The sequence below is a fragment of the Papilio machaon genome, chromosome 1 (assembly GCF_912999745.1).
Source record: "Papilio machaon chromosome 1, ilPapMach1.1, whole genome shotgun sequence".
In the NCBI taxonomy this organism is placed as follows: Eukaryota; Metazoa; Arthropoda; class Insecta; order Lepidoptera; family Papilionidae; genus Papilio; species Papilio machaon.
Genome location: NC_059986.1, coordinates 7461845 through 7487768, shown reverse-complemented (window position 1 = coordinate 7487768; position 25924 = coordinate 7461845). Strand labels below are relative to the sequence as shown.

General features: G+C 34.4%; 4 protein-coding genes across 8 annotated transcripts; 2 read left to right on the top strand and 2 right to left on the bottom strand.

Annotated features, from left to right (window-relative positions):
- Positions 1-86: 86 nt before the first annotated feature.
- Positions 87-15223, bottom strand: LOC106713311 (probable phosphorylase b kinase regulatory subunit beta). Of its 3 annotated transcripts, none has more exons than XM_045679753.1 (21): positions 15065-15223; positions 12022-12139; positions 11752-11887; positions 11272-11554; positions 10970-11099; positions 10714-10865; positions 8333-8669; positions 8100-8189; positions 7961-7987; positions 7189-7343; positions 6243-6362; positions 5816-5926; positions 5595-5722; positions 4969-5144; positions 4417-4679; positions 3725-3883; positions 3420-3545; positions 2753-2976; positions 2301-2415; positions 1379-1612; positions 87-576 (listed from the first exon to the last, which is right to left on the bottom strand). In XM_045679753.1, exons 1-21 carry the CDS (start codon positions 15065-15067, stop codon positions 409-411), a joined length of 3255 nt encoding a protein of 1084 aa, XP_045535709.1. In that variant the 5' UTR covers positions 15068-15223; the 3' UTR covers positions 87-408. The 3 variants fall into 3 exon arrangements, with proteins under 3 accessions (XP_045535709.1, XP_045535711.1, XP_045535717.1); XM_045679755.1 differs by lacking the exon at positions 15065-15223 and adding an exon at positions 12346-12498; XM_045679761.1 differs by lacking the exon at positions 7961-7987.
- Positions 12788-20231, top strand: LOC106713312 (ubiquitin carboxyl-terminal hydrolase CYLD). Of its 3 annotated transcripts, none has more exons than XM_045679769.1 (12): positions 12788-12932; positions 13009-13119; positions 13718-13988; positions 15687-15875; positions 16073-16272; positions 16552-16731; positions 16802-16957; positions 17299-17487; positions 17644-17752; positions 18082-18218; positions 18678-18861; positions 19344-20231. In XM_045679769.1, the coding sequence occupies exons 2-12, from the start codon at positions 13063-13065 to the stop codon at positions 19511-19513; spliced, it is 1842 nt and encodes a 613-aa protein (XP_045535725.1). In that variant the 5' UTR covers positions 12788-12932; positions 13009-13062; the 3' UTR covers positions 19514-20231. The 3 variants fall into 3 exon arrangements, with proteins under 3 accessions (XP_045535725.1, XP_014361580.2, XP_045535730.1); XM_014506094.2 differs by having other exon boundaries at positions 13718-14000; XM_045679774.1 differs by lacking the exons at positions 12788-12932; positions 13009-13119; positions 13718-13988 and adding an exon at positions 15249-15382 and having other exon boundaries at positions 19344-20230.
- Positions 20232-20827: 596 nt separating this feature from the next.
- LOC106713328 (protein O-glucosyltransferase 2) lies at positions 20828-23838 on the bottom strand. Its single transcript, XM_014506124.2, has 6 exons — positions 23670-23838; positions 23162-23370; positions 22635-23091; positions 22327-22564; positions 21868-22167; positions 20828-21490 (listed from the first exon to the last, which is right to left on the bottom strand). Exons 1-6 carry the CDS (start codon positions 23816-23818, stop codon positions 21371-21373), a joined length of 1473 nt encoding a protein of 490 aa, XP_014361610.2. The 5' UTR covers positions 23819-23838; the 3' UTR covers positions 20828-21370.
- A 282-nt stretch (positions 23839-24120) lies between these two features.
- LOC106713301 (39S ribosomal protein L3, mitochondrial) lies at positions 24121-25854 on the top strand. Its single transcript, XM_014506070.2, has 6 exons — positions 24121-24291; positions 24368-24455; positions 24540-24764; positions 24881-25176; positions 25311-25475; positions 25576-25854. The coding sequence occupies exons 1-6, from the start codon at positions 24242-24244 to the stop codon at positions 25826-25828; spliced, it is 1077 nt and encodes a 358-aa protein (XP_014361556.2). The 5' UTR covers positions 24121-24241; the 3' UTR covers positions 25829-25854.
- Positions 25855-25924: the final 70 nt, after the last annotated feature.

The window sequence follows — 25924 nt, the reverse complement described above, 5'->3', positions numbered from 1 at the left end:
AAAATACATACAAATCGTAAGATATTTTTGCTTAAACTAGTTTCTTTTTCATGAAATAACTAATCCAAGAAGTATTTATTGATAAAAACCAATAAGTATGTATGAAATCAATTTGTATTACAAGGATCATGATTCCAAACTTGCCTAGACTTCTGTAGATTTAAAAGTTGATTTTTTTTCAATTACAAAGCGTGTTATTAGGATTCTAAAGAATATTTCACAGTCTGAAATGTCTTTTACGGCCTTCACATACTTACAGAAGATGGTTTAAAAATATCTAACGTAATTTAAACATCGTAACCTCGGTTCGAGCTTACTCTGTATTAGAGATGTGATGATCGGGAAAATTCCCGTTGAGCCGTTTGACCGTGTAAGGCGATCGGCCCAACGGTAACACGTGATAGGTATCTAAGAGACAAGACAGGAGTCATCTGGTGCCGGCTGCAGATGTGGAGCGGCTGCTGCCTGCAGCACGCTGTTGACGACAGCACGCGCCAGGTAGCCCAGCGTCACAGCCGGCGCCGCCGCACTCAGACCACCTCGCCCTCGCGCCTCACTCTCAGACATACCACTGTCCTGTTTACGTTATATATTATGATCATGTACAAACACATCATTGTCACCCACATTTTTTATATCATAAGATGGCAAACGAGCAATCGGTCACCTAAATCCGCCTAAACAGCGAAGCGACCGCTGCCCATAGACATCCCTAATTGCAGATGCGTTGCCTACCTTTCATCGACATAGGAGGAGGCATAGGAAGAGGATATATCCTCTTTCTGTGCGTCCCCTCCTCTGTCAAATCCAATACCCTTTCCCATCCTTTCTTTATAAAAAGGGTGGGAAGGGAACATGGACTAAAATTAGGCCTCCGGCACCACACTCATCGGACAAAACGCGGAATTGCTTCCACTTGACGCCTGTCTTCTGTGTGGTCGTGGTATTACACCAGGTGAGCCGGACAATTCGTGGACCCAACATATATTGTTATTGCGGGATCTACCACTGTCAAACCTCCCACATATTGTGAACTTTCTTAGTGTCAGCTAACTTACCGTTAAAGCGTAAATGTGTAATAAAAAAATATTTTTAAACATACATGCATTTTAAAATATGATGATATTTTCATTGTTAATAACTCGTTCAATATTCTGCTTACAACTTTAATAATACCAAAATCTACCTTAGGCCGAAAAAAATCAGACGAGGTAAATTCGCTAAGTAAGATAGCAGCCAAGAACAGTTGCAGATGGTTATAGCCTGACCAGAAATATAAAAATCCTCGCCATATTGCGGAAAAATATAAAAGTAATATCTTGCACACATTAGAAAGTGTAATAAAAATGGCGATTGAAGCGCCCAGACCAGGGTATACCTTGGCGTATGTGTAGTGCGCGTCGTCGAGCAGTTGGTCGAGGTCGAGCGGCTGCTGCAGGTAGAGCTCGGGGTTGCGGCGCAGGATGGTGGCCAGCACACAGAGCAGCTCCACACACAGCTGCCGGCGCGGCGCAGACTCCACGCGGACCAGCGCCGCCTCCACCAGCAGCGCGAACGACAGCTCCGACCTCGACATGTTCACCAGCGTCGGCTGTGCCGGGATCGCGTGACCCTGCACCACACAATATTATATTATTATCAGCTCACTATACGTCCCCACTGAGGGGTTCGGAGCCTACCCCAAGTTAGGGGTGACTAGGCCATAGTCAACTATGCTGGCCAAGTGCGGATTGACTTCACACATATCATTGAATTTCTTCTCAGATATGTGCAGGTTGCATCACGATGTTTTCCTTCATCGTAAGAACGTCGAATAAATGTACATATGTAAATCGAAAATTGAAAAAGACATTGGTACATGGCGGGATTCGAACCCAGGATTTGCAGATTGAAAGTCAAGTGCTTAACCCCTGAGCCACCGACGCTCTCACATTATATACACAAGCTAAAATAAACATTAAAAAAACTAAGTAAATAGCCTATGTCTTATCTGTGACTATGTTCTGTATCTGTACCAAATTTCATAGAGATCAGTTAAGCAATTCTGGAGATACCTTCAAACAAACATTTCCATTCATCCAAACGTTTACATTTATATTATAAGTACGATATAAATTGAATAAATTCCTTGAATACAAATACTACTATACAATTTAAAGCTATGATGTACGAAAAAGAAGGAAGATTTTCAAAGATTTACATTATTTCTTATGGCACAAACGCTTGAGTTCTTCTCTTCGTTATCTTTTATATAATTTGGTGAAAATATAGATAGAATTATATTTTTTTCATATAAGTACCTGAACAATAATTCCTTTGGGCGTGCGTAAAAGTATATCCCATACTTGTATGTAGAAATGTTTAGGTACACGACACAGACAACCTTCCAGTTCACGACGCTGCAGGGGAGTCAACCTACATAACATTTACGACTATATAATACCAAGTTATTTAATATTCAATTACTTGTTTAATCTCAAAAAAATATTTTTTTTTTCACTTTCATTGATTTTTTTTGCATACTAGGAAATTTTTGCCAATTTTTAACTATGGTTTAAAACAGCTCGTGGCGTTCTTTGGGGGAGGCCTATGCCCACCAGTGGGCCTAACGAGGCTGAATGGACGGATGATTAAAACAGCGAATTCACAGTTACTTAAAAAAAGCGCATAAAATCTTTCGATCATATGACATCTGATGGGATAATCAATTGCTAGTTTATTTGTTATAAAAAATTATTAAAGAGTCTCGAACCCCTGTTCATCCGCCCAGTCAGAGACGGTGAGCACTTTATGCAGCAGAGTGCGGAGGCGGTAAGGGGAGAGGCTCTCGAGGGGGGCTTCGGCGCGCCCCTCCCGCGGGCTGAGGCGGAGGTAGGTGCGGATTGCCTCCAGCACCCAACCCACGCGGATCTTCAGGATGCCCCGGAACATGTCCGGGTTCGTACCGATCAGACGTCCGCAGTACAACACTATCTCCTGTCAGTTACAAACAATCTCACAACATCTAATCACAAAAATACTAGCATTTATTCAGAACTAGCTTTTACCCGCGACTTCGTCCGCGCGGAATAAAAAAATGCACACAAGATAAAAAAAAATCCTATGTCCGTCTCTTAGTTCTAAGCTACCTCCTCATTAATTTTCAGCTAAATCAGTTCGACCGATCTTGACCGAATTATTTATGTTACCATCTTAAATTTATATCTGGTTTCCATTATGCCAGTACAGTAGGACAGTGACGCTCAAAACCAGCGCTGGCATAATGTAAACTAGAACTTTTCGTAATTTCAAAGTAGTTATAAATGTTTACAGATATATTGGTGGATCTAACACATTGTTAGGTGTAGCGGGATGCGGGGGGGAGGGAACTGCGGAGACCAAAGATGACTTTGGACTGTCAAGTATTCGAAGAGTAATACCTGCTGCAGCACTGCGCCGATGACGTCGTAGGGCTGTATGGTGGAGTACATGACGGACTGTATCTCGCCGGGTGTCATCGGCTTGTCAAACACCGTCTCCTTGCGTCCGATCACACCCACCGTCAACTGACACAAGTAAATATTGACTTAACTGACACATTCTGCTAGTACCGTTTCGACAAATATGGACTTATACCTAATAAACCTAGATATCTTAAACATCAATTTTTTTTTGCATTAGTAATAGATCAACATTTTTAAGTTTTTCTAAGACCTGGCTTCCATTATCGCGATTCAGAACTGACCTGTTTTCCGTTGACGAGCACCGTGGTGATGAAGGGGCTGATGGAATCTACTGTGTGGTTGAGAAGGGAGGAGCAGTACCGCACAGCGCGCCAGTGTCGCAGCACGCCCGCGCTGTGATACAGTCCCTTCAGCGACTCCAGCGCTGTCTTGCCGTTCACCTGCAGCATATCTCATACCTCATCATCTCACTTATATCATTAGCTTACTAGCTAAAAAAAATTAAAATACTACATTATTCTGTTGTTAATTTTAAATCTTCAATAGCAAAATAATCCATTATCTTTACGTACATAACCTTACCTAACATACCTAACTAAATTTGAACTAGCTATCGCCCGCGACTCCGTCCGCGCAAAATTAAAAAAAACATGATAAGTAGCCTATGTGTTCTTCCAGACTATAGGCACATCTTTGCCAAATTTCATCAAGATCCATTCAGCCGTTCTAGAGATACGTTCTAACAAACATCTATCCATCCATCCATCTAAACATTCTAGATACTATTAGTAAAATAGATTAAGATTACTGTAAACCAAATTGAAGATCGTAAGATACAGATACTCTAAGTCCGTTCCTTATCTTATTTTATTTAAAAATTATTCAGAAAATATACAAACAACAAATGAGCAAATTATATAAAGTATCTAAAAATTGAACAACGGCACAATTAGGCGTTGTAAATGAAATGTACCTCATACATGGGTCCCTCTCTCTCCAGCAGTATGCCCCAGAGCTGACACTGCGCGAAGATGTTATTAGTGGAGCGAAGCGCGTGCACCACGTCGTGCGTGGGCTTGTGCTTGTACTCCTCACAGTTGAGGTCCTCCTCTCTGTAGGTGAGAGTGCGCGGTACATCCGTCAGCGATTGGTAGCCGATGTACTCGTGCTCCAGCTGACGGAACTGGCTGAACATCTCCGAAGGAAACTCGCCCTGACTCATGAAGTCCAAGTGTTCTGATCACGGAATATATCCTCAATTAGCGCTTTCATTGAGGTTTAGCGCTAGTTTATTTCGTACAATAAAAGCCTGGTTATAGTAATTTCACGTCCGAACAATAATAATATGCGGGAAATAGATATTTTGTTAGTTATACACAAAAAAAAAAATCGAAGTTCAAAATTAAAGTTAGCAGCTGTCTTAATTCTTTATACAAAATGTAATTTTCTATATATGAAAATTGACATAGTCCCATTAACATAATCTGTTGTTAATTTAGCGACCAGTATAATAGTTAGGCATTACCTATACAGGAACTGGAGATGAGGTTCTGCAGACGACCTAGACGCACTTTGACGCCATCGCAGTGACCCTTCTTGAGCATCGCGAAGAGGTCTAGCATCTGCTTGAAGTGCGGGTCTCGCATGTGCTCCTCGCGCACCAACAGGCACACTGTCGGCCGTCCCGACAGCCGCCAGTATCTGACACACACCACATCACTTACTCGCAATTTATAATTCAGAGCTTTTTTATAGTAATTTATTAACAACTGTGTACATTTTTATAAAGTTACCAACATTTATAAACAGCTACAACAGTTAGATACACCTTCAGTCGTGTAATATTATGATAAGGTATATATTATTGTAATAGAATTAAGTAAAGAAACAGAACAAATACAACAAGAACAAAAACTTGGAAACATCTATAAACAATAATAATAAAATAGTTATAAATCATGTACTTAAAACATAGTCGCCTTTTGTGAAAAGTAAAAAGTAATCTTAATAAGAATTAGCTTATCTTATGCAACTACTTAGTTTATATTTAAAGTAATAATGCATTGAGTAGAATAATGGTCACTAAGAACATCAATAATTGTGCATTTACTAAGAGAAATGTACATAACACTCACTCACTCATACACTTACTTGCCAACGAACTGCAATTCAGTCTTTATATCGTCTATCAACAACGCCATGTCTCTGTATAGATAGAATTCAGACACTTCGAATATCAACGGATAACAGAGTACCGTCATTCCACACACTCTGTAAATCTATTAACAAAATAAAAAAACATAAATACATATTTAGATTAGGTAAAATAAATTAATTTTCCTTCGCTATTAATTTAAAAAAGTTTTACATACCTTACTGGTTCCCAAAGATCCGACAGGTCGTATCGGACGTCCGGTAAGCTTCAGCTTTGGGCATACGCCGAGTTCTCTGTACACGTGAACCAACTGTGTGGAACTGCACACCTAAAATAGCTTAATTTATTGTACAAGACGCCCCGATATCTATGGACGTCGAAAAATGAACCTAGGCATAGATACTTAGCCTATTCATTGTATGATTTAAGTAATAAATATATATAAAAAAATTGTAATACACCGAGAAAGAACAAGAACGTCTCCAGCAGATCGTTTAAACATTTCAATGAATTTCATACGAAAAAACATAGTCGCATAAAATGAAACATATTAAGATAGTTATCATAATATGTTAAAAATTTCAAAATATGGGGTTAAATAAACAGTAAGTAAAATTTTATATATTTTGTATTGAATTAGTGACCTGTACGGGCTCGACCTCGTGCGGGGTCTGCGTCTGTATGCCGTAGGTGCCCATCATGGCCTGCAGACGCATTGACTCCGCGATCAGAACCACTTGCACCACCAGATCTGTCGCCGTGCCCTGTTCACAATATTTAGTCAAAATCACTACACAATATCTATCTGCTAATATCAACTTTATTGCAGCTTGTGTCGCGTTGGTCTAAGGTTCGATAAAAGCGAAAGCAGGGGTCTGTGCTCGGATCTCCTCTAGTCCCACCTAAACCTAAAATTGTGTTTTTCGTAGTTCGTGCGGAATTGCGAGCAGTCATAAAGTATGAGACTATAAATGCTTATATTGCCCAAATATCGAGTGAATTTAGCGAAGTAACTATTAATCGTCGAAATTTAATATAGTTGAAAATAAAATTAATATGTGATTCATAACTTAGCTAGCTGTGCGCGATAAAATTTTGTGTAATGTATGCATTAAGCATTCTATTTCAAAGCTGCACGAATACATAATTATATCATAGAAATATATTTCCTTGCTTAAGGTAAGGCACTAAGAGAGCCATGAAATATTGAAAATCACAGTTGCAAGTGAAGTGTTTTTAGTTGCAAATGCAATATTATATAGAGTGCTAACTAAACATTTACATTTGTCATGGTACATTCGAGTAAACAACACCCGTACTTACAAATGCTGGTTTGGCCTGATTTGCATGAAAAAAATATGGGTAAGAAAATTTAAAAGTTGGTACAATAAATTTAGCAATAAACTAAAAATAATACAGTCGTATCTGAACTAGCGAGAAACCTCCATATACGAGAAAGTCGGGTTAGACAGAAACCTCTATAAGCTAGAAAAATATCGTGGTCCCTTGGATTGTATTTAGTTTACCCTCAATTAACTTAAAGGTTACATTCACGATGTTATTTAACCGCATAAGAAAATAATATTGGACCTGAAAAGCGGAGTACCGGCCAGCTCTTCTCGGACGATTGTAAGAGGGAAGATATCTTCGTATGGGATCCAACTCGTTAACGTGCAACAAGCCGCCGGTTAACAACTGCGCCAGCACGAATAACGACTGCGCCCACAGGAATAAACCACCTATGTCTAACAATAAATATATTTAAATTCACTATTACAAATATTAGCAAAAAAGCTGTAAAGCGGATAGAAATTGAAGAAGAATTCAATAATTCCATTTCTAATAACTACTTTCCTTATCAATAAATACAATTTTATAAGCACTAGAAAAGGCAAGTGTCTATTGTCTTAACACTATGTATGACAGTATTCTCATGTCTTTCATTAAAACATGTCACGTGTCACGAAAGTTCATTGTCACAGTAATATAAGCCATTAATAGTTAGTTATATGTGCTTATTAATATTTTTCTAAATTGATTTTTGTTTGAAAATTGTTAAAAAAAATGAGTCAGGTTTTTTTATTATTTAATAGCAACTCAACAGACTACTCTTTCTTTTCCATCACAAAAAAGTTAAAACAGAGAAAATCTTAAAGTTACATGTTTTATTCACTATAGCTATAGCTACTAAAAAAATGTTATTGTCGTCAACATAATTTTGCTTGATAAATAAAAGTTAAAGAAGTAAATAGGCAATGCAATATTAATTAGTAACAAAAAGCATTTTAGGAAAATTAGTGACATTTCATTACATTAAAAGGTAAAAAACAGAAAAATTCTTTGCCGAACAAAATCGCGTTACCTTTATTTACACTATCGTCCGCTTGGTCTGTAATTATATTAAAATTTATTTTTTAACAACACGACTACACAAGTAAAATAAAAAAAATGGCTGAAAAATTGTACCTGTTCAATTTAACAAGAAAAAAAAATTAACTTACTAGCTGGCATCCTTCGAACGGAGTATGGCTCACTGCGCTCATTCTCAATACCTTCACGTGGAACATAATAGTACCAAGGAATTACAGGATCTGTAAAAACAATTTAAAAAAAAAATTATAAATTCAAAATAACTGAAAAGTCAACAAACGGCAAGCACATTTTAAAACTTATGCTTCATCTGAAATACATATACAATTTGACTTTCCATCTCTATTATTATAATTTTATTTACCTCCATATTCATCCATATAAATCCGTGACTTCAACAACTTTTGGTATTCCTCAACTTGTTCAGGTAATGTTCTAAATACACCATCAATTATCATCATAACATAAAAAAGTGGCCATTCCGATTCTATCCCTTCGAACTCCTTCAACTCTCCTTCATGGTAGTACCTCCTGTTTGGATCTTCCAATGCACATTTATAACCATCTCGGCTGAAACGTTTGAAACCATATCTCCCTTGTAATCTTGAAAGAATATTATTTTTTGTCAACTGAACTAAAAGTTCTTCATGTGTAGCAAATGCAGGGAATGATATAGTTGGTAGTAATGCTGCATCAACACCCTAAAAATATATGATTTAAAAAAGTAAATAAGAATTTAAAATTTATATTTTCAAAACTGGATTGATAAACTTATTAATGTAATAACTAATTAAGCTAATATTTATACAAATAATAATTAGGCAAATTATTGCGGAATAATATATGAACATTATTCCGAGCAAAATGAATGCTATACAAAAGTCTGTACATTGAATTTACATAAAAAAATGAGGGAGAGAATTTTTAGCCGACTTCAAAAAGAAGGAGGTTATCAATTCGACTGTATTTTTTTTTTTTATGTGTGTTACCGCGAAACTCCGCCCCTGGTGGTCCGATTTTGATGAAAAATATTTTAATCGAAAGGAAGTGCTTGCAGGTGGGTCCCATTTTTTTGTTTTTTTTTTTAAATAACTAGAAGACTAGTAGATTTTGAATATAGCTTCAAAATTTGTCGTGAAAATTAGGGACATTTTTGCTTTCAGCGCTTACGTAGGCTATAGGACCTACATAAAAATGATGTATGGCGAATTGTAGCTCTTTAAATGTGCTAAATAAAAGTCAGCGATAGCATATATCTATCTTTTATAGTTTTCTCACAATAACCATTTTTTTCTTCAGAAACATCAATTAAATTCATGCCCTATTTCCGACGCTATTATTCGAGTTCAGTATTAACCCTTATGTAAATAAACATGTTCATTATCAAGAGAATTTAATGTAGATTATATTTGCAATTGAAACTATATCATTCTGTCTAATAGTTTAGGAGATATTGTAAGAATAAAATTACGCGGAAACGAAAAATGCTACACGAAAAGCACAATTTTGCTTTCTGGGCTTACGTAGGTCAAACTATATGACTTACATAAAAATGATGTATGGAGTAATTATAGATCCTTAAATTTGCTAAATAACAGTCTTCGGTGGCATATATCTATCATCTATGGATGTCTCACAAAAACCATGTTATTGTGAACAAACTTCGATTAAAATGCACACGAAAATCAGCGTCGTAAGCTTACGGCGCTATTATATTATATTCGATATGAATCCTTATCCAAATAAATATGTTTGATGGCTACATTAGCCTTTAAACTATGTAATTCTGATCAATAGTTTGGGAGATATTAAATAATTAAAATCTACGCGCATTCGAAAAATGCTAGTGCGGCGCGCGGCTGGACAAAATTAAAGGCACGCTACGATGTATTAGTTCGTTAATTTTCAATTTGTATACCGATTTTGATAATTATTTCATTGTTTAAAGGATAAGTGGTTATCTGCTGCATTCTAAATTAGTTTTTGAATTGAAGTACACACATATCAAATAGGAAAGTCCTTTTCTTTATTTGTCTTATTTATGTCTTTATATGTATTAAGGAAATTTGTAATTGAACTTCAAATTCACTAAAAATTGTGAAATAAAACAAAAATTTTAAGAAAAAAAAATAGCCGACTTCAAAAAAAAAAACAATCTCAAACAAAATGCACTCAAAAGTAACCTAAAAAAAACAATTTCAAACAAAATGCACTCAAAAGTAACCTAAAAAAACCAATTTCAAACAAAATGCACTCAAAAGTAACATAAAAAAACAATTTTAAACAAAATGCATTCAAAAGTACTATAAAAAACAATCTCAAACAAAATGCACTAAAAAGAACGGTGTCGGCCGAAGTAAATATAATATTATACATTTTATATTTGAGATGTATGAGACATACTTACGTTTATGTCCCTACTTAGGCCGAAACCGACTCCAAAATAACAATAATTATACAATATAGACATGTTACAAGAAAGAAGAGCACTTTCTTTAGAGTTTAGAGGGTTTTTGAAAGAGAGAAGAAAGAAAGAAAGAAGTTTTCATGTCATTATTTTGTTTCTTTTTAGTGCATTTTGTTTGAGATTGTTTTTTATAGTACTTTTGAATGCATTTTGTTTAAAATTGTTTTTTTATGTTACTTTTGAGTGCATTTTGTTTGAAATTGGTTTTTTTAGGTTACTTTTGAGTGCATTTTGTTTGAAATTGGTTTTTTTTATAATGACATTTTTATTCACCTGACCTTAGAACTAGATTCTCGTGGGAGCATTGTCTCAAAAATGCTTCTGTTTCGGTTGTGTGCGTCAATGTCTACATAGACAACACTCCACGAGGCACCCTTATCACCAAACAGGTTGCAGCCATTTATTGCTTCCAGAGCAGCTTTAGCCATTCCTGAAATAAAAGAACAAAAATGTAATAAAGTCAAGTGTTTTTTTCATGACTATACGATCCATGTAGAAAATGTTGGAAAAATATTTTCTCCAAATGTTGTTTACCTATGGAGGATGCATGAATTTCTGGTTTGCCGTCATTATATTTAGAACCTCGTTCCCACATGCCAAAATCTGGAGTTCTGTACGCTCTTTCTACATAATAAACTAAATTCTGTACAAATGCTACTTCATCCTGCAAATAAAACCAGGCAAAAAAAATGTTAACAATTTCTGTATAATTAACACATTGAATGCCACAACTAGTTTATATACCATTTCATGTATTTAGTAATGTAATATAACATATTCTCAATAATTATTAATTAATTATTTCAATTATTATCACACAGAAACAGAAGTGTTACCTGTGTATATATAATTTGCAGTCCAGCTGTTATCATTTGCACAAGAAAAAGAAGGTATAGAGAGACAACATCTATTTGTAGGTGGTGGTACTCTTCATCTGATAGCACAGGTTCTCCCGTGGTGAGATGAAATTTGACATGTAGTGCATGTGCCGCACTCTGCCTAGTCTTAAAAGCTTCCACCCGAGCCGATTGCTTTATCCAGCATTCTAAGATGCCACGCATACACTTGACAGTACTCTGTCCCAATTCATGTGATTTACCACGGTCATCATCAATGCGCCTGAAATATAACCAAGGTTTAAAAATTACATATTATGAAAAAAACATTAAATCTTTATTATAACTAAGTGTCTAGGAGTACTGCAACCTAACTGTTTGAGAGATACAATACAATAACTCTCAAAACGAATGGAAGTTAAACATAACAATGCATGTATATGATATCCTTTATAATTAATAATAAGTTAAAATAGATACCTGTAGGCCTGGTAAAGACCCCATACAGCAGCTGCACAGTAAATACTATCTCTTACACTTGCTACATGCAGATCAGATGATAGAACTGGAAATAACCCAGTTATGGGACTTTGGAATCTAAGCAATTGCCTTTTTACTGAAAAAAATAAATAAATAATAAATCAGTAAGGATATAGAGTAGATATATAGTAATTAAATCACGAAAAGACTGCAGCTACTTGATGTGCAGTAATTGATCAGTTATAAAAATATATTAATTATATGATATACCTATTGCATAGTAAATATCGAGTTGTCTGACTGTGTCCTCATAATTAGATATCTTGAGAAATTGTTGGGCATTGATATCGTCTATACTTCCTTGCCGGATCATTATGTCTGGGAACGCCTAAAAATATTAATTTAAATTTAATGATTTCCAATTTAATTGTCTTGCTTAAATAACATATCCCTTTAATAATGAGCCCAAAGTTATAGTAAAATTATCAAACACTTTAGAACATATTCTTTTCGAGTTTTTACACACTATGAAGAAAATAAGTAACCGTAATTTATATTAGGTTCAACTAAGATATATAACTTGTAAAACTTTACCTAATCCTCAAACTTTATAATTGTCAAGTTATTGAGTTTGATACATTTATGAAGAATCTAAAATAATAAAATATCTTTGGTTCTTCAAACTTGTATTCAGTTTTTGTTTTTTTGATATTTGATCATTTTTAAGATTAAATTACTTAAGACAATTTGTTTGACATTACATTATTATCCTTGACTTGACATAAGAACACTAATGTCAAAGTGTCAACTGTCCCTTGTAAACACTCAAATTTCAAATCATCAAATCACATAAAAATATTTAGTTTTCAAAATTAAAATTAATTTAAACGCGCTTGTTTATTTAACAATTTGTTATTTCTTCCAACAGTTTTAAATCAAAATCACGTATACCTTTTTTTATATTCTGTAGAAGTAGAAAAGTAGAATGACGAGAATGACGTCTGTTTATGTATGTTATTGATTTTATGACAATTAAATTTATATGATCCTTGTTTTTCTTTGGATTGTTAAATATAATGAACAAAATTATGTTTCGTTCGGTATAATTGTGTAAAACTCAATTAAATCATAAACATATTGAAGATATTAGAAGAAAAGTTTTAGTGAAAGAATATAAACAGGTTTGTCCTTTAGACGATAAGATAATAATCATGCGTAATATGTGCTGTTTTTAATTGAGATATGAGTTTTTAATAGCACGCTAAGTAGCTGAACACAAGTACATGAAATTAGTACAAAGCAAGCAGAACAATGAGTAACGAAAATAATCAAGCCCGTGACTCTACGGGCCACAACCGAGACACACAGGTTGGCCTTATGAATGGTCATTACCACTAACCACACTGAAATTTTTGTGCACTACACCACTATTTTTTTGGTTTAATAATGGGATTCGGCTTGTTATTAACCATAAATATAAAATAATGTGTCTTACAGTTTAATTTGACTTTAAATTAACTTACTACCAATAACTTTTTAGATTAAAATCTCATAATATTATATTACATGCTTAGAAACAGCTATTTCAGTTTATGAAATGTGTACTAAGTTGTTACACAAATCTTATGTTTTCTTTTTTTTTTATTAAGTTCATACAAAATATTTAAATTATTTTTTTAACATCTATTTATATATTTTGTATTCGAATATAATTTTTTGTTTGGAAGTGTAATGGGGAACACATTTAATAGCTATTCAAACATGACAGCAACAAGAAATGGCAAAAATAGAGCAATCTTGAAATGTTTTTATTATCACTGATGACCAATCATTTTGTCATTCATTTAATACCAAAATATTTATTATTATTATTAATTTAATAAAATAACATGTAATTAATTTATTATATAAAAAATTATAATATTATTATTTATCTTACACTCTACTTTTACTCTTATTTTTTCAGTTGGATCTCTTTTCTTTAATTGGAGGCAGCTGGCCCCCAGCTCCTCGTGAGCCAGAACAAGCCCAGTATGGGACAGTGCCTAAGACTTATAGACACACTATGCAACGACCATCTCAAAATGAAAGAATTAAGTCTGTAAATCTTATTAATCACTTAGCTCCAGAAAAAAGAAGAAATAGGCCTAATTTACCATCAACTGCCAAGTCTTTAAATCCTGAAGAAGTTCAACGTCCAACCAAAATGGTTAATGAGCCAGAGAAAGTTGAAACAGGTATATTAGTAGGTGAGATAAAATATATTTTATGCCAAATCTATACTAATATTAAAAAGAGGAAAGATTTGATTGTTTGTTTGTTTGCATTGAATAGGCTACAAAAGTACTGAACAGATTCAAAAAATTCTTTCACTGTTGGGAAGCTACACTATGCCCGGTCGACATCTATATATATAAAAGAAAGTCGTGTTAGTTACACTATTTATAACTCAAGAACGGCTGAATCGATTTGACTGAAAATTGGTGGGCAGGTAGCTTAGAACCAGGAAACGGACATAGGATAGTTTTTACCCCGTTTTCTATTTTTTATTCCGCACGGACGGAGTCGCGGGTAAAAGCTAGTAGGTTATATTTTATTACTATGTTTTTTTTTTTAATTCTATATATAATATAATAATTTGAGAAATGATTGAGTAAACATTGGCTCTCTACATTCAATACAATGTTAGTATGAATGCTGTATATTTTAAAAACCAAAAATTAAGGGCGAAATCCTGCTGGCTTACGATGTGCATAAAAATTTTTTTCTCTGTCTATACATTTGTTTCAACAGTCAATTTTGTAAAAATATGTTACTCCCACAAGTTATTTTTCATTACAAGTCTCGTCAAAGTCAGTCCAGGTGGAACAAACATGGACATGTAGACAGACAAAATTTTTTAAATTTGATTTTGTAATTAACGCAAAGACATGATGTACGCGAAATACGTTTTTTTATATTACGCACAGACACTTCATTTTTAGAAACTGTAAAGATCTTATCGGCAACACATATAACAACAAACTATCACGCAAATACAAAATGCATATATTTTTATATGTAATTTATCTTAAAGCCAACACTATCTTAAGGTAAAAAGGTTTTTCGCAGACTTTCTTACAATGTCGTTTAATTTAAATATAAGTTTGAAGGTACATGTTATCTTTGGTTGTTTACAAATTCAAAGGATGTATTTATTAATATTAAGTCAGCGGACTTTGTTTTATAATTCGTTACTAAATCGAATATTTACGTAAAGAAGAAATATATTTTGTATTTGAGAATTGAGAGTAAAGAAAAACATTAATCTCACCATTTTGAAGTAATTATTACTTCCTTAAAGTATTAAAAATATTTCACGTAACACTATTTCTTGTGTGAATACATTTAAACACATTTTAGCAAATATCTGTAATGATGTCAAATAGGACAATGTTTGTACAACATTACGGGCTGTATGCAGCTTTACACTATCTATTTATAGGTAGACTAATTTCTAATAATAGTTGTAGAGGCGCAGTAGACGAGAGTTTGGCATAAGTTCTAGTCGACGGAACTATGGCCCATACTTATTATTACCAAGACATAGATATCAACGATATACCATTGTGTGTGCTACAATATGAAGATAGTATGTTATTTGTTGCAATTTTTTACCCTAGACGCAAAATCGGTTGTTATAAATCACGTTAGACTTACGTATAAACTGTTAATCCGTTGGATGGTAGCTACTAGAGATCATAGTTTGATTTTAACGCTTTTACGTTTCGAAAGCTATAGTTTTTGAAATGTTTTCAGGCTAAATATTTAAGCATTTTTCGCAAAGTAAAAAAATTGAGGCGTTCTTTGCGGAGCGGGTTTATTCTATCTTTTGAATATTGGATAGTTTTCTTTAATAAAATTTTTGTGTTAAAGCAGTTTTAAATTGGTTTTAGACGTGCCAGGCGCCGATGCGCCCGAACAGTCGTACGATTCACCAGCGCTGGGGTCGCCGCGCTCGGCGCAACCAAAATCCACGCCAGTGCACGCTCCGGAAGACATCGGCGTGGGTTCACTAGTGGAGGTCGCCACTGATGTTGATCAACATTACTACGGCGTCGTCAAGTGGATCGGGATTATTGATGGTATGTTGTTGTTTAACACAGTACCTATATCCAGTGTATAAACTAAGGATTCGGCGACGTGTTACTAAATTATGAAAATGTGTTAACAATTTTTCAGATGCTTGTCACACATTTCGTCCTAGTACAGACACTATGGCCTACTTAAAACTTGTAAAACTGTTAAATTATATTGCAAAAATGTATGTTGTAATAATCAGACACGGCGACGGCTGGCGTGGAGCTGGAGGAGAGCGTGTGCGGGCTGGGCGATGGCAGCCGCGGTGGGGCCAAGCTGTTCTCGTGTGCGCCTGGCCGCGCGCTGTTCGTGCCGCTGCCGCTGTGCCGGCGTGACGCACGCTTCCGCGACACCCCGCCTCCAGACCGCGCCGACCTACAACAAGCACAGCACTACGATCAGGTCACTTTACCACCATATTTAATTTCAGTCTTTACTTGCTAACTACTTTTTTTTTCATTCTCTGTTTATTCTATTTGGAATGAACAAGCATATTTCCTTTAATTTCTAAATGATTTTTTCCTGCTACAGTTTATAAGTTTGCAATAACTTTTGACGCTGAATGTACTACTTTATTAAACTTTTATCAGTAATTTGATATTTGAAATGATGTCGATGTGATTTGATTTTATTTTATCCGATTTGCATTCGCTATATATTTATATGTCGTGCACTGTCCAGCCCGACTGTCCTATCGTGACGGGTGTGGTGCCACCGCTGAGCTCGCTGGGCACCATCGCGGGCAAGAACCGCGGCATCCAGGGCCACCACAACTCCTGCTACCTTGACGCCACTCTCTTCGCAATGTTTACGTTTACGAGCGTCTTTGACTCACTGCTGTATAGACCTCCAGAGCCGGAGGTAATTTATAAATTGCATTTTATAAGTGATAAAAAAGTAAATGAAGTGTATATAGTAAGTTATGTTGTAGGACTCCCCGCACTACTCGGAGGTGCAGCGCGTGCTGCGGGAGGAGGTGGTGAACCCGCTGCGGAGACATGGCTACGTGCGCGCAGACCGCGTCATGAAGCTGCGCACTCTGCTGGAGCGCCTCTCTGACGTGCCCGGACTCACCTCTGAGGAGAAGGTGCACTAACATGGTGTTTGCGCTCAAACCCATTAACTCCATAGAATCCAAAAAATAAAACTCACTACCAGAACCCTTAATGTTGTTAAACCCTTAGTGCATAATGGACTATTCTGAAAGTGACAGTAAGAATAAATTTTAAATATAATATGTTTAAAGTCTCATGCAAGTATTATTGAATACCAAGACCAGTTCGGCTTCGTCCACAACTTATTTTATATCTTTTTTGCCTTTTGGTCGCTTTTCCTCTAATGATATCAAATTAGTCACTTCTTTGGGCTGTAAGGGGCTCTTATAATGTAACTTAATTCTTTAATATTTAATTTTTGGTTATTTTTTAGGATCCGGAAGAATTTTTGAACGGCTTAGTAGCGCAAATATTAAGAGCTGAACCATTCCTCAAACTGTCTTCAGGACAGGAGTCGTACTGTTATCAGGTGTTTGTGGAAAGAGACAGAAAGGTGACTTTCCCCAGCGTGCAGTGTTTGGTGCAACAGTCCTTCCGTACATCGGGTGTCAAACTTACTGAGGTAAACTCATTTTTCATTGGCCTTTAATTTTGGAATATAAATAAATATTTAATTAAATCTACAATTTAAATAATTTAATCAAATATTGTTAAATAAACTTTTTCTTAATTTTTTTTTAACACAATTTAAGTTGGTAAAAAACAAATATTGTTACAGGTTCCTTCAACTTTAATAATACAAATGCCTCGATTTGGTAAACAATATAAATCCTATGAACGTGTCCTGCCTACACCACATCTTGATATCACCGATCTTATTGAAGGATGTACGTATCATTCAATTCTAAACAAATTTATTTAAAAAAAATTGTCACCGAACAAAACATAGATAAATGTGTTCTTTTATTATTTCGCCAGCCTCTTTTATATAAATTATACAGTAACCACTAAACTGGACAAGTCGCTGCTTGGAAATACAACTTTTGCTTCATTCCGACTTAAAAGCGATAATTGAGGTTACCATCCTTACCAAATCCTTGTCCGTACCGTCATGTTTTTTTTTTTTAATTTTCTATGTAACTTTTACATGATTTCGTATAATATTATAAGTAGTAGTAGTATAATACAATAATATGTGTGTGTTGTATTGTGTCAGTGCCGCAGCAGTGTGTTCTGTGCGGTGCGCTTGCGACGTGGGAGTGCGGGCCATGTCAACGTAATTGCGAAATGGACGGCTCCACACTTTGCGACAGGTGTCTGCGTCTCTCACACCCCTCAACACCGCGACATAGGGTACGTAAATTACACACAAAAAACACCGCGACTCCGTGTATAAATTCAGTGGTATAGAGGTTTTCATATATCTTGGCAGCTCGGAATATCGTACGTGTTGCAAACAACTCAACTTTGTGCTGCGCGCAAATGACCTTGAGCGGCCAAAATATTTGAAAAGACATATATTAAGTGCGTCTACTATTTCTATGAGTGTGTATAAATGTGAAATATAAACTGAAGCGATCAACACTTCCATAGATATAGCATTCGCTTTGTGAAAATGGGCTTTTAAATGTCCTTAATGAACGAACATAGCAGCACAGTAGGATTTGTTCGAAATGATAAAATATATCTTTATTGTTATCTTTTAGTGTTGTTACCAACAAAAGCCAAAGCCCCAAGGCTTTTTGTTCTTTTTCATAAAAAATATATATTTCAGATAAAAAAAAAATTAAAACATTCATTTTCGTTTCCTAGGCTACTCCGCTAAAAATTTGCGAGGATATGTTAGATACCCCGGAGCCGTTTGACGGTCCGAGAGTGTTCATGGAGCTGTTTGCGGTCCTCTGTATCGAGACCAGTCACTACGTGGCGTTTGTCAAGACCGGTGTCGGACATGACGCCCCTTGGTGCTTCTTTGATTCCATGGCTGACAGAAAAGGTCAGTAGTATACTGCGGGACACTCCTAAAATCCAAAACATGACATAAACGATATTCTTCATATTTCAGAGATCTTTTACCAAGTCTACTCTTTTTGCTGTTTCTAATTTACTGTAATAAATTATATTGATTTATATCTATCTATATATAAAAGAAAGTCGTGTTAGTTACACTATTTATAACTCAAGAACAGCTGAATCGATTTGACTGAAAATTGGTGCGCAGGTAGCTTAGGACCAGGAAACGGACATAGGATAATTTTTACCCCGTTTTCTATTTTTTTTTATTCCGCGCGGACGGAGTCGCAGGTAAAAGCTAGTCAATATATAAATTATTCATAGAAGCGAGTAAATTTATTGTTTTTGTGCTTAGTTTTTTTTTACCAATGGTATGCACTAAGCGCTTTAAAATACGCATTAGTAAACGTGATTTGAAGGGGGTTAAGGGTAGTGACATGAGGTCTATGTAATGTGGTGGTACAGGTGAACGCAACGGGTACAACATCCCTGAGATCGTCCCGCTGCCGGAGCTGGGTGCATGTCTGGCGCGCGAAGGCGCATGTGAGCGCCAGCTGCCTGCTTACTCCAAGCGACTACTCTCCGATGCCTACATGTGCTTCTATCGCAATCACGACGTCGCTATGTACCGCTAGAACTCCACTTATGTAATCTGTCACATACACGTCTACTACGTTTAGGTTTGAATACGTTTACATAATAGATTGGTATATAAGAGCTATAGAAATGCAAAATCTCGCATTGTTGATTATATACAGGACTTACCACCTATAAAGTTTGAATTTTTTTTTTATATTGAATAATCTAGACGCTTGAGCACTATCCCACCCGATGAAGTAATGATGATACTAAAGATGAGTGACTGGGACAAATTCTCATTTCATATACAGGGAACACAATTTTTTTTTTAAAAATAAATAAATCTAATATTTAATCTCGATATTGTTTGATAATTTTCGATTGTGAGCATCCTGTGTTACATTATTTATATTTAACTGTAGCGGGGCATTATATATTAGTACAGTGTATATATTGACATGGCAATGATTGTAGTCTGATCAACCTAAACGATTTGCATCTACATAACTATTAATGTAGAGCTTTTTATAAATAAAAAAAAACTGTTTATCCATTACAACATTTTATAGTAATACTATGGTCGAACCTGGATAAGCGAGAAACCTTTATAAGCTAAAGTATAAGTATCAGGCCCAGAACGGTGTCCATAAACAAGAAACTCGTCTAAAGACAGACCTCTATAAGGGAAAATAATATCGCGGTCCTTTGGACTCTCGCTTATCCAGATTCGACTATATTAGAATTGTTCACCTTTCATCTGTTTTTGGAATAAATCTTTAACATTACATTTTACTACTATTAATTTGACTTCATAATTATCTTTCAATAACTTATTTTTAATATTAAGTTAATATTATTTATATAAATAATTATCTTGCTCATAATTTAAAAATACATTGTGGAGTTAATTTAAATAATTGTTCTATGAAGGCAAAAATTAGACAAAAGAATTGTTGACTTCGTGTGATTGAAAAAAAAAACTGTATTTGAAATTATTTATAATTATATTTATTTCACTAGTAGTAGATGTTGTATAATAAATAATATATTAGTTTTTATTTATTAAATAATTTGCACTACAAATTAGTTCGCAAAATTAACTGATTAGTTTTATTTACCGTAGGTCTATATCATAGAGATTCAAAGGTTTTTTTATCAATTTCTGTACAATATTATAAAAACTTAAATAAATGTAGCTACTTTTTAAACAAGTAGATATCTCCTATTTTATCTAAAACAACGTTCTTTTAGGTCATTGAATTTAATTTGTTATGGACTGAAAATCAAAGTAGTATCGAGTAAGTCATAGAAACTTTAAAATTCTTAGAATGCTTCATTTCAATATCAAAATAAAGCAATTTTAATTTAAAAGTAATGCATTTTTCTTATATTATCCTTAATAATAGGGGAGGTGAAGCAAGGATTTTGGGATTACCTCAAGTTTGGTAGTAAAACTTAAGAAGGGAATACACTATCAATAACTCCCACCACACAGAACTCTCCATATAGAGCAGCCGGTTAGAATACTAAGTAAAAAAAATTGGTTGTTATAAATACAATAACATGAGTTTATTATATTCATTAGAGTCTATTTCAAATATTGCCGCACTCAGTAATCACAAGACTTTTTCTTGTAACTCTGTGAATCTCCCATTTTCTTAAGTAGCATGCTTAAATTGGAAATAATTGACTTGTAAACATTTCTGCTTCACCTCCCCTAATAAAATTCTGCCTATAGCTATAATCTATAATGTAATTAGGCACTCTTGTTTTATTGTGGGTTTTAACTGCATTGACACTTGTTTGACACATATTGTCCCTTTGAAAAAACCAGTGACAACAATATGTGTCAACTTTCAAGTTACATCAACCAGTAACATTCTGCACTATTTTTCTTATTTTTTATTTGAGTATCATAACTCTTCATGGTTAACCTCTTGACCTAATGAGCAGTCGCACTCAAACTTGGGTTGTGGTACATGGGTCATACCTTCACGAATGGTCACTTCACTTGATATCCTCTTGCTCCATTCCTGAATTAAAGTTAAAGTTGAATCATCATCATCAGCTCACTATATGACCCCACTGAGGGGCTCGGAGCCTACCTCAAGTTATGGGTGACTAGGCCATAGTCAACCACGCTGGCCAAGTGTGGGTTGGTTGACTTCACACATATTGAATTTCTTCGATGTTTTCCTTCACCGTAAGAACGTCGGATAAATGTACATATGTAAATCGAAAAACATATTGGTACATGGCGGGATTCGAACCCAGGACCTGCAGATTGCAAGTTATGTGCTTAACCCCTGAGCCACCGACGCACAAGTTGAATCATCTTATTAAAATTACATGTAATATTTAGCACTTGGAACACTACATTTGGTTGGTAATAAGGCATATAAATACTTACAGAGAATAGCAGTGCATGATAACATATAATATGTTGGGGAAGTAAGTTTTCTTGTGCGAATTTTCGTCCATTATTAGCTATATTGTGAGCTTTATCATCATTTTTGATTGCCCAATGTATTTTTTCTACTAAATCACTCAAGTCACGTGCCACAGGAACATAATGTTCCCATTCACGAAGTTGACTATAAAAATGTTCATAATATGGAGACTCCTGTTTCAAAACCATTCCACCTCCGGAAAGAAGGTAAGGAAATCTGTACGCTGCTACAGTTCCATCTATGTTGAGTTGATATTTGTACTACAACAATAACAAATTAAATTAATAGTATTTATATTTTACAAGTGTTGAGTATATATTAATGATTGTTGCCTCAGAAAAAAAGTGTGAGGCAGCATAATTAGTATTAATAAAAAAATAATTTTAATAAGAACTAAACATATTTGTATTATAACTTACATCAAAGAACTTGAAGAATGATACATGTGGTTGTTTTGGGCCATACTGAGCTTCTTTTTCTCGATAAAAGAAGAAATTAGTAAGAGATGCATTGAATAATTCAGGGTTTGCTCGTGCAATGTCAATTAATTTAAGTCTCTCAGCCCGTGAGTCTCGTCCGCGCCAAAACACCATGGGCTTACGATCTTCCCACTTCTTTTCTACATTCCCTTGCACTGATAATGTATCAAGAGTAACTCTATAAATTAATGTTAGAAACTATAATAATGGTACATAAACCAAAATAAAGACAGAAACAATTTAAATACCTTCCCATATTTTCTAATGCTGATTCTGTTATATCGTAAGTAGGCATTACAATATCCATAGTATCAACACTACCACACCATGAGAACATAGGAAGTGGCTCTGAGTCTTTATGTATCAATGGCCAATCACCTAAGTTTATAACTAGTTCCATGTCAGGTAACACAACCTTTCTTGTGAGAGATAAGAGGATATTGTCGGCAAACATATTAAATCCAATATGTTTGCCGTAACAATCCCTGTATATTTGATTTTTCTTTATGACATAGTGGCAGAAACTAGTGCTTTCAGGTTTGTGATATTTATCTACAATCAATTTTACTTGTTTCAACATATCTTGGTTGTTAAATGGTCTCAGGTCTTGTATAATACTAGCATATGAGGATGGACATTCATATTTTTTTAACCATAAATTCAAGTCTTTCTCAGGACAATCGCATTGGTCTGCTTGAATAGTACCTAGAATAAATTGATTTCATGAAGTAATAGGAAGTGGATACAAGTTTTTTAAATGTACATATCTATATACCTTCTAATTTTAATGGAAAGTCTTTTATGAGTTTGCTTTTGTAATAAATGCTAATTGCAAGATCCAAACATGTTTCATAAGTCTTGTATCTAACTATAAAACTGCCATCCTTCCTGTCAAGTGTATTAACCCAAACACGGCAAAAGTGATTTTTCACTGATTTTCCTTTTATCTCCACTGCAAAAATTTTTCCTAACTCTGGTGTGTAACTGTAATGTTAAGAAATTTGATTTTTATTGAAACCTGCATACAAAATTTTATTCTCGTCTCATTCATTGTTGAAAAATATGTTATGGATTTTTTCCAATAGATTTCTACCATAACTTTGTCTACTTTTAAAACATTGTACTTTTTATTTTGTAAACTAATATATAATTATAGATATTGGAGATCATTCAGTACCTGATATCTTTATTTTATATTAATATTATATATTAAATATTTTAATCTTGTATAGTTGTTACACAGAATTCTTTGGAGGTTTACCATATTTAATCTGTTTACTTACGTGTCTTCATTAAAAGAAGTAAAATTAACAAAGAAATATCTAGCCGGCATCACAATATTTCTAGGGTGTAAACCCGGTCCTGTTAATTCTACTTTAAATGCACTTGATAAATGTATTAACATGATAAAATATTTCCATTTATAATTCATTTTAGTTTCAATTAGCAACATTAAAGAGAAAAGAAAGCTAAAGAGAGTATTTGGTTAGATTTAATAAATAATGTGTTTATTTATAATCACCGCTACAGGTGAATTTCATAGAGTTTAAGATTAATAAAGTTGATAAAGTTCATTGACTTATCAAACATAACTTTATGGTTATCTCATGACCGCTTTTATAAAAATTTCAGCTGGTAACATTTTGATGCTGTCAAAATTTTATCTTGAATTGTATATTTAATCTGTGCTTAAATCTGTGTCTACCGTGTCTACTGTCTACTGTCTCTGTCTACCAAAGTACTGAATTTAATTTCGTAGGTTAAGTTTCACTTTTAAATCTGCAATTATTTATTTCTCAGACTATGTACAACACATTTTACCTGCATTAAAAAGAATATAATCTTTAAGCATATAATGGCTACATCTTATATGAAAATATTGTGCTCGACTCTTAGTAGGTTAAGGTAAATAGATAGACTAGATTGTAAGTTGTATCTCAAAATGTATTTTTAAATTAACCTGATAAAATATACGTTACAGAGTTGACCATATTTCTATAAGACAAAATGCTTTTTATAAACCTCCAAGATATCGACCTCCACATTGGTTTGTACCAAAAGAGAGAGTGGTAAGATTATGTTTACAATATTCTGTCATAAATTTAATTCTGAGATTTCCTATCAATATTTACATAATTCAATGTATTTAACAGATGAGTGAAGATCTTCTTACCCAAGAAAATAGAGATTTTATTGAAGAAATAATACAAGATAAACGTAATTCACAAATTGCATTAGAATCCCCTTTAGCACATGCAGAACAGCAAACAAATGAGTGGAATCCTTTTACACGAAGAGTGGGTTTAATAGCGCGAAAAATTGGTAACTATCCACTATGGTCAAAAGAAGGAAAGAAATATCAAACAACACTTTTGCAGGTGATGAAAATATTTTAATTACTAACTTCTTATCTAAAGTGGCTGAGAATGATTTTCGGGAAAATTTTTATTTTATAATTTTAATACTGTTTTTTAGTGCTATTATTTATTTTCAGGTAGTCGATAATCATGTTATAAAGTATATACCGCCAGAGCAATTTAATCCCATGAAAACAGCAAAAGTACAGTGGAAAGAAAAGAAAACATTAGGATGTCTTTTAGTGGGGTCAGAAACTGTAGATCCTAGCACAGTCACCAAAGAATACTCTGGAATATTTAACAGTGTTGGAATGTTGCCAAAGCGACATTTATTTAGATTCATGGTTTCACCACATGCAAGTTTACCAACTGGCACACCTTTGTTTGCCACACATTTTAGAGTTGGAGATCATATTGATGTTAGAGCTAAAACGTAAGTATGGGTTTTATGCAGCTGTAATATTGCATATTAAATGTCTGTTTTTCAATATTACATTATATATAAGTTTCGAAGTATATTTTTTTATTATATTGTCAATAGTTTTTAATATTTTTTTTAAATTATAGCATCGACAGAGGATTTCAAGGTGTAATGAAAAGATGGGGATTTAGTGGTATGCCTGCATCTCATGGTGTTACAAAAACACACAGGAGGCCAGGTAACATAGGTGGGGGTGGAGAAAAGGCCAGGGTATGGCCTGGTACTAAAATGCCTGGTCACATGGGTAACAGGTTTGTATCAATAACAACCATTTTGAAATGAAATTTGTACATAGTTTTTTGGAAACTATGACAGAATTTTTAAAATTTAAAAATATGCATATATTTTTAGGTGGAGAACGTTAAGGGGTGTGAAAATACTTCGTATAAACACAAAATATAACATACTTTGGACATTAGGAGTGGGCATTCCTGGGGAAACAGGAGCTGTATGTTATTTGTATGATACTGTATTACCTCTGAAGAAACTTAAAACTGCACCACCATTTCCTACCCACCCTGCCAGTGATGATCTACCATTAGAATACTATGATGAAACTATACATCCATTTGAAGGAGAAACAATCTTATTTGATGAAGTGTAGTTGATTTATTTATAATAAAGTAGAAATGCAAAATTGAGTTTTTTTTATACTAATTCATAATTTAACAAACTAATTGAATTTTATATTGATTGTCTA